General features: G+C 37.2%; 1 protein-coding gene across 1 annotated transcript; it reads left to right on the plus strand.

The window, feature by feature from the left end:
- The first annotated feature begins 2,696 nt into the window (after positions 1-2,696).
- LOC308694077 (uncharacterized protein) lies at positions 2,697-4,017 on the plus strand. The gene is made up of 3 exons (XM_081371336.1): positions 2,697-2,760; positions 3,058-3,176; positions 3,276-4,017. Exons 1-3 carry the CDS (start codon positions 2,758-2,760, stop codon positions 3,859-3,861), a joined length of 708 nt encoding a protein of 235 aa, XP_081227462.1. The 5' UTR covers positions 2,697-2,757; the 3' UTR covers positions 3,862-4,017.
- The last annotated feature ends 4,156 nt before the right edge of the window (positions 4,018-8,173 follow it).

Consider the following 8,173-nt stretch of genomic DNA (forward strand, 5'->3'; position numbering starts at 1 on the left):
TGCGCGAGAATGAAACCTGATCGCCGAACACGGAGAGGCGGGACGGCATATTCTCGGCCTTCTCAATAGCAGCCACAACAGAAAATCATTTTAAACGAGTCAAATTAATTGCAAAGATTAACGTGTTAATTCCCCCAGCCCTAATTAAAACAATTTTTTTTTTTTTTTTCATATTTTTGAAAAAGCTCCAGGGAGCCACTAGGGCGGCGCTTAAGAGCCGCGGGTTGCCGACCCCCGGCCTAGACCAAGCATATGCCCCATTTCTCATACTCAAAACTAAAGGGCCAGGCACACATAGATAGCATACACACGTTCCTATGGCTCTTTGGAGCAGCAGCAGCAGTACATATGCTTTGGCGATAGATCTGCTGGGGTTGGGGGATTTTTTTACGTACAGTACACTCACCTTGTATTGTATTGTCAAATATCATATCACCTGCTCTGTTGGGGGTAATTCATGTATGCTATATTGTACAGCAGCAGCATGTCTTACTTGCTCACAGCTGTGTGTCGTGTATGTATTGGCAGTCGCAAGTCCCGTACTTGCTCTACAGCAGCAATAACCTACAGCAGCAGCAGCGTAGCAGATCTATTCCACCAAGACCAATAATACAACATTGTCATACCATTGCCATGCCAATCACTCCGAGAGCTGTCATGACAGAACAATATTTCATGTCTAATTATTTACTTATGTGGTAATTAGCAGTGTAATAAGCTGGATAATGTACATCTAGCTGGTTGTTATCTCAGAATAAACCCCATTCAGGCTGATCACCATGCCTAGGTTTATTCTGAGATAACAACCAGCTGGATGTACTATCCCTTACTTAACTAATACATTTTTAACCCTTTACAAAGGGAACCTTAATTTAAAGTGTTACCAAATTTTCTTATTTAAGGCCATTTCTTTTTTGAATATGTCATTGTGTATTGTCAACACTAAAAATAAACTAGCCTTCTGTATTTCCTATGTTTGAAGTGTGAATCATTCACTTTTAACCCGATTCACATGTTTAAGAGTTATCTGCTTGACAAGTAGGCTAATTTATACTGCTTCTCACTGACATGCCCCAAACTCCCCTAGTAATTTATCATTTATAAAATTAAACTGTTTTTAATTGGCCCTTAGGCCTAAAGGTAAATATCCATTTCATCTGTCCTCTTGAGCTCTCTAGCACCTGCAGCACCAGCAATTTATTGACTTGGAATTACATATTTACTAAGAATATTTTTATTCCTGTTTCTACTTTCTCCTAGGCTACTTGTTTCTTCTTTTAACTTTTTTTTTTAACTAAAATGTTACGAGACTTTACAAAATTACACACAGTGAAAAAGGACAATTTTCAATAGTACAGCAAATATCAACTAGAGGCTAAAGTTTGTAAACAAACTTTGATGCTGGCTTGAGAAGCCCGAACCTCGAGCCTGGACTTGAACTCGAGTCGCTTGAAGCACAGCTGTGCCATATGACGTAGTGCTGCCAGATTTACGAGTGTGCAGAACTCAGAAACTCTAGAGCGATGAGTAGATTCTAACATGTCTAAACATGTCTGATTGGCCATTGCTCTCAAGAAATCAACAGATTTGTTTGTGATAGGCTACATCGCTGCAAAACACGTAAATAGAAACCTTTGACGCTCTCAAAAGCGCAAAAACCAGATCTGCAATTATTACGGAGAAAACTGATCCTGGACCAGCAGTTATGGGCAGCTCTTCCCTCTAAAAGCAGTTAGAAGCATCAGAAGCAGCAGTCAGTGCTTTGAGTGAGAAAATTCCATACGAGTCTCAAGTCCGTAGAAGCATAGGCGTCGATTTCGGTGGGGATGGTGGGAACGCGTACCCACCAGATTTCGTCATGAGTCATTTTGTACCCATCACTTTTAACTTAACGTCCATAATAATTGGACTTTGGGTTAGTTTTTTTTACAGTTTTCAGTGGTTATGAGGAGCAACATGAGAGAGAAATTTGGTGATCATTGTTTAGGTAGCCTACATTAAACTATAAAGCTTTTTCACGTTAGGGCTTATATATAAAGCCCATGAGAACCGAGGGGAGTCAACCCAGAGCCGCTCCGCTACCCTGCTGAAAATGTGAAGCAGAAACGCTTAATGTCAGATAACGTCCATAATAATTTGACTTTTGGTTCGATTTTTTGACCGTTTTTAGTGGTTATGAGGAGCAATATGAGAGAGAAATTTGGTAATCATTAAACCACGTCGTATTGTCAACACGGTACTTATGAAGCAGAATAGTGGGTCATATGTCTAATGCTTTTTGAAAACTTCGGACATCATCACATTTTTGTATACATTTTTTATTCATTTACATTAGTAAGCTACAGGACATCGTCTTTCAAAACATGACCTGAGCGAAAGAGAAAAAAAAATGAATGCGTCATTGTACCCAGCACTTCTGAAAATGCACTTCCGAATGGGTCTCTGTCCCCAGCACATTTCAAACCAAACTGACGCCCATGCGTAGAAGGCTAACCTTGCCCAACCTTACACACCCTCCGCCTATATCTGTTATTGAGCAATACAAACAAAAAAGGCTAATGGCATTACTCAAGATTGTGAAAGTCAGTGATTATGGCAGTTTTCTTAGTAATTTTGAGGTAGTCATTTTTTTTTTTGGATAAGAAGAGGGCTGGTCCAGACTCATAATAATCTCCCCTTCCTTTTTCACTCTTATCACTCCTTCGTATTTGAAGACTCTCAGAGCATATCTGGGCTTGAAGATTTGAAACAACAAACATGGTCAGTCACATTCAAGATTTACTAGCAATTATTATTATTAGAAGTTGTGTTTGAGAGGTAGTATGTGCAGGTCCCTTTGAATGGGCTTGTTTTTCTATTAATGATCTATACACATGATATTTACCAATTTATTTTGTTTTTCTGTGTGTGTGTGTGTGTGTGTGTGTGTGTGTGTGTGTGTGTGTGTGTGTGTGTGTGTGTGTGTGTGTGTGTGTGTGTGTGTGTGTGTGTGTGTGTGTGTGTGTGTGTGTGTGTGTGTGTGTGTGTGTGTGTGTGTGTGCTGTTTTGTGACTTTAGAAGTTCAGTGTGTTTCTGAGTGGACTCCTGCTGCTCTTTCTGCTTCCCAACTGGACAGAAAGTGTTGACACTGTGGACATCAAGACTCTTGCCCGTATTATTAACTTCATTGAGCAGAAGTAAGTCTGTCTCCAGTGGAAGTAAGGTCAAAATGTCATGGATTGAAAACATGGGAGTGTGTAATTAGTCAATACTTGATCTTGTTTACTGTTTTCCAGCTATAAGAGAGTCGATACAGATGGACATCCCCGTCAGTACGCCACCGCCATCAATGTGCCGAAGGATCAGTGTCAACAGAACTTCAATCTGGACACCTTCCTGACTCAGGAGAATGCTATGAATGTGAAAAATGCTATTGATGATGAAACAAACGCACTTTACCAAGGTGCAGATCTCATCGCTGCAGGAACTAGGAAAGTTGTAATTAGTAAAAAGAAACAATACAACATGCATTCAGAGTCTCTCCTGCTGAATCCTGCTGACAACTCACCCATGAGCAAACTTTTGAATAAAAGAAAAGACGGCTGCTCCGTTTTCTACACCTTTGAATCTCCCTGTTTTGACACATGTCTGGATGCGACAGGCAATCACAACATTATAAATGCTCTGGAGAACTGGAAAGAACATGATGGAATTAAAGCTTTTGTCTTCAAGGATTTCTGGAAGTTTGACATTAAAAAAGATCTTAAAACTAAGTTTAAGCAGATTGCGGCTCGTGTTCCTCTTTTCCGCTGTGATGAGAATGAGTGTTATGCTTGTAATGGGGAAGGAGACACTCCCATAGACGCACGCTGTCTGCCTTAAAGAGAGATCTAACAGTTGTGCAGTAACAATCACTTCTTTCCCATGTGATTCTCTATTAAGATCTACTATATTGTTTTGAAAATCAGTATGCAGATCAAATGCGTTTCAAAATTAATCTTGCTTCCAACTTGAACAAATAAAATGCTTCTGCTTGGCAAACTTTGTGTTTGGGTTTTATTTCAAGATGAAATTACAGTAATGCACAAAAACACACGCATGTGGGTCAAAAAAAGTCAAAAGGGAGGATATAAGAAGGCCTTTTACAGGCAAAAATGCAAAAGGTGGTTTATTTTGAACAGTGATGTATGGGTATTTGTATTTATTTGAGAACTCTGGCACATTGTTAACATTACTGACAAGAAAGAAAACAAGATTTATGCAGATGTTGGGTTTCATTTTAAACAAACAAAAGAGAAATTGCAGAAATGAAAGCTCTAGCATTAAGTTCTGCCAGGAAGACTTAATTGTTACGTCACTATACTTTTTATCCAATCACATTACAACACTTGTGGTATAAAAGATCGGTACTTACTCATGTTTGAGTTCGCAGATGCTGACGCTTCAATTCACCACCATCCTCCCCACCTCCTCCAAATTGAATCCTTCCCTCCATCCTCCTCACCACCACCAGGATGGTCCCTTCCATACCTCACGGGGTTCGGCTGCGCCCCTGCCTTGATCTTCAGGCAGGATATGCAGAGTCCGGACCCTCAGATTGCGAGCTACGGACGGGGCCTACGCCAAAGAACTTTATTGCTTGCTGGGTTGCTAATAAATGGATAATTGTCACAGTATTTATTCTCCCGAGTCTTTCTGGTAGAAATCGCTTTCCATGTAGCATACTGAAAAAAAGTCAAAATGCGGCTAAGAGTACTGAAAATAAATACAGACTATTCAACAGACATACACTACCAGTCAAAAGTTTTGGATTGTTAAGATTTTTCATGTTTTTGAAAAAAGTCATATTGTTAAATATTATGCAATTTAAAATAACTGTTATTTATTCCTGTGATCAGAATTTTTTTTTTTTATTCCTGTTAAAATAAAAAAAAAAGCTGATCAAAGCTGAATTTTCAGCAACATTACTCTAGTCTTCAGTGTCACATGATCCTTCAGAAATCATTCTGATATGCGAATTTTGATGAATTTGTTTGAAAAAACATTCATTATTATTAGCAATGTTGAAAACAGTTGTATAAAAAATCAGGATTTTTTGATGAATAGAAAGTTCAAAAGAACAGAATTTATTTGAAGTAGAATCTTTTGTAACATTATAAATGTCTTTACTGTAAATTTTGATCAATTTAATTCATCCTTGATTAATAAAAATATTGATTTCTTTTATTTCTGTCCCCCCAAAAAATAAAATAAAAATTCTTACTGACCCCAAACTTTTGAACTGTAGTGTTTAATGTTACAAAAGCTTTCTATTTCAGATAAATGTTGTCCTTTTGAACTTTCTATTCATCAAAGAATCCTGAAACAAATATGTAAATAACTGTTTTCAACATTGATAATAATCATAAATGTTTCTTGAGCATCAAATCATGATATTATACTGATTTCTAAAGGATCATGTGACACTGAGGACTGGAGTAATGATGCTGAAAATTCAGCTTTGCATCACAGGAATAATTTACATTTTAGTATATATATATATATATATATATATATATATTCACATATAAATTATCGTTTTTTTTTTTTAATCAAATAAATGCAACCTTGGCAGAAGAGACTTCTTTTAAAAACATAAAGAATTGTACCGATCCAAAACTTTTGACTGGTAGTGTAACTTTAAGAAAAAAAGGATACAAATTGATGATGATCGCAAAAGCTTTCAGTGATGTTATAATTTTAGACAGTAAAGGTTACACATGACTGTATCGACTTAAAAAAAAACTGCCATGCAGATCTTCACAGGACCAAACCGAATGTCAAACAGTGTTGCCGTATCTCTCCATGAGCAAACTTTGATCTAATAGAAAGCTCTCCTTAGATAGGAAAATCACTGGCCACTTTATTAGGTATACCTTGCTAGTACAGGGTTTTACAATTTTGCCTTCAGAACTGCCTTAATTCTTTGTGTCATAGATTCAATAAGGTGCTGGAAACATTCCTCAGAGTATTTGGTCCATACTGACATAATAGCATCACGCAGATCTCCCGTTCCTCCACTTCCCAAAGCTGCTCTATTTGGTCGAGATCTGGTGACTGTGAGAACATCTGAGTTTAGTGAACTCAATGTCATGATCAAGAAACCAGTTTGAGATGATTTGAGCTTTGTGATGTGGTGTGTTATCCTGCTGGAAGTAGCCATCAGAAGATAGAAACACTGTGGTCATAAAGGGATGGACATGGTTAGCAACAAGACTGTGGCGTTAAAACGATGCTCAATTATTGGTACTAAGAGGCACAAAGTGTGCCAAGAAAATATCCCCTAAACCATTACACCACCAGCAGCCTGAACCATTGATACAGGCAGGATGATCCATGCGTTCATGTTGTTTACACCAAATTCTTTGTGTTCTCAATGAAGAACTCAATGTGGCGCCACTTAGTGGACTCTTTCTGCTTTTCTTTTGACTCGAAGTGCAGAGTCACAGATTGTGTGGACATTCCTACTCTTGGTCGGATTGTAAACAACTTTGACCAGAAGTAAGTATGCCTGACATAACTTTAACGACTTCAAACTCCAAACTATCGAATGACCTTTCACCATTTAAAGGTAATATTAGCAAAAAAAAGGTAAAAGTAAAGTAAAAGTATGAAAAAAGTGTTCGCTTGAGTTATGTTTCGCATGTTTTCCAGCTATCAGACATTATGTGGAAAAACCCCAGTTCACTGAAAGTGTATCAAAAATCTTCTGATCTAACTAAAACATGGCAGATCCTTTAAAAGAACTTTGATAAAATTAAGATTGTTCCTCATGCTTTCCTCTTCCACGGTGTGAGTGAGAATAAATGTCATCCTTGTGAAAGTGAAGGAAACACTCTCACTTCTGGTACAGTTAGAAATCATCATCATCATCATTTTGGCATCTGTTGATATTTGGCTGGCAGCAGATGAAAGCTCACCTCATTGGATGATGATCAGTGGGGATATAAAACGGTCAACAAACTCAATGATCCAAACATCAAGGCGGCGTCACTGAAATTAGACATGCATTACTAGCTACTAAAAATAGCCAAACTTAGTGATTCGAAGTGTTGACATTCCATCTGGAGATCCTGTTTACACAAGAACTAAGTAAATGTAAGTATAGGAAAACAGATTCTAGTTAATAAAAACATCTTGACACCTGCTTTCTTATTTACCTTATTTATCTCACTTTTAAATGTTTACTATTTAGGCTTTTTATCACTGCTTGTTTTTCTTGTTTATTATAAAAAGTACAATGGTTAACTAGCAATAAGTCAAATTAATGGAAATCTACAAGTTGAATATTAATACCTATGATTATGATACTTTATAAATATGCAAATAAATAATTTGTAATAAATAAAAACAAAGGCACTGTTGAAACCTTTGTTTCAAAACTCTTTGATCAGGTGCTGAGGCCCCAACTCAAAGGAGATTATGGTGGAATTTACACCATATTACATTTAGAGGGAGAACTAATTTTGAAAAGCAGTGGCAGCCCAAAGAAGACCCTGCAGATCAAGCTATGTCAGGGCTGCTTTTCTCCAAACAGCTTCTCTATATCTCGATAAACCTAAACTCAACATTTGCCGCCCAGGCTGACTCATAATGTTATGTTTGGCATGTGAATTAAACTTGTATTACCCAATTATAAATGTTGACGTAAGTCTGGAGTTTTGCTTTTTACCAACAGGAACACATAGACATTGACCAGAGGCTGTTCAGTTTGGAATCACTGGTGCCCTCAAGACCTACAACAACAACAACAACATATAAACAGTAATACTCTTTAATGCCATTTAATGCCGTTATAAAGACAAAATAAATAGCTCAATTCAAAGAATAACAAAGGTGATAAAAATTACTGACAACATTTGTTTGTCAGTGATTTTTTACAATATAATTTGTTAGGATAACAACATTCTCAAAAGAACAACGATTTTTAAATCTTTGACATGCATCATCTGTTTGTTGTATAATATGCAAACTGAAGTCTGGTCTTGGTAAGACAAATAAATTATACAATTTTGTGGCTTACAATATACAGTATGTGAAGATAGAAGCTAGAATTTTACTTTGTAGCGTGTTAAATATGAATATTTTTCTTACACAAACTCATTTTGCTTCAGAGGGCCTTTATTAACCCCCTGGCAACGTGTGGAGTTCGTTT

The sequence above is a fragment of the Scardinius erythrophthalmus genome (genome assembly GCF_964197995.2).
Source record: "Scardinius erythrophthalmus genome assembly, chromosome: 7".
Lineage (NCBI taxonomy): Eukaryota > Metazoa > Chordata > Actinopteri > Cypriniformes > Leuciscidae > Scardinius > Scardinius erythrophthalmus.

Coding starts and splice junctions, on each gene's coding strand:
- LOC308694077 (XM_081371336.1), top strand. Junction 3,177..3,275: donor ATTAACTTCATTGAGCAGAA/GTAAGTCTGTCT, acceptor ACTGTTTTCCAG/CTATAAGAGAGTCGATACAG.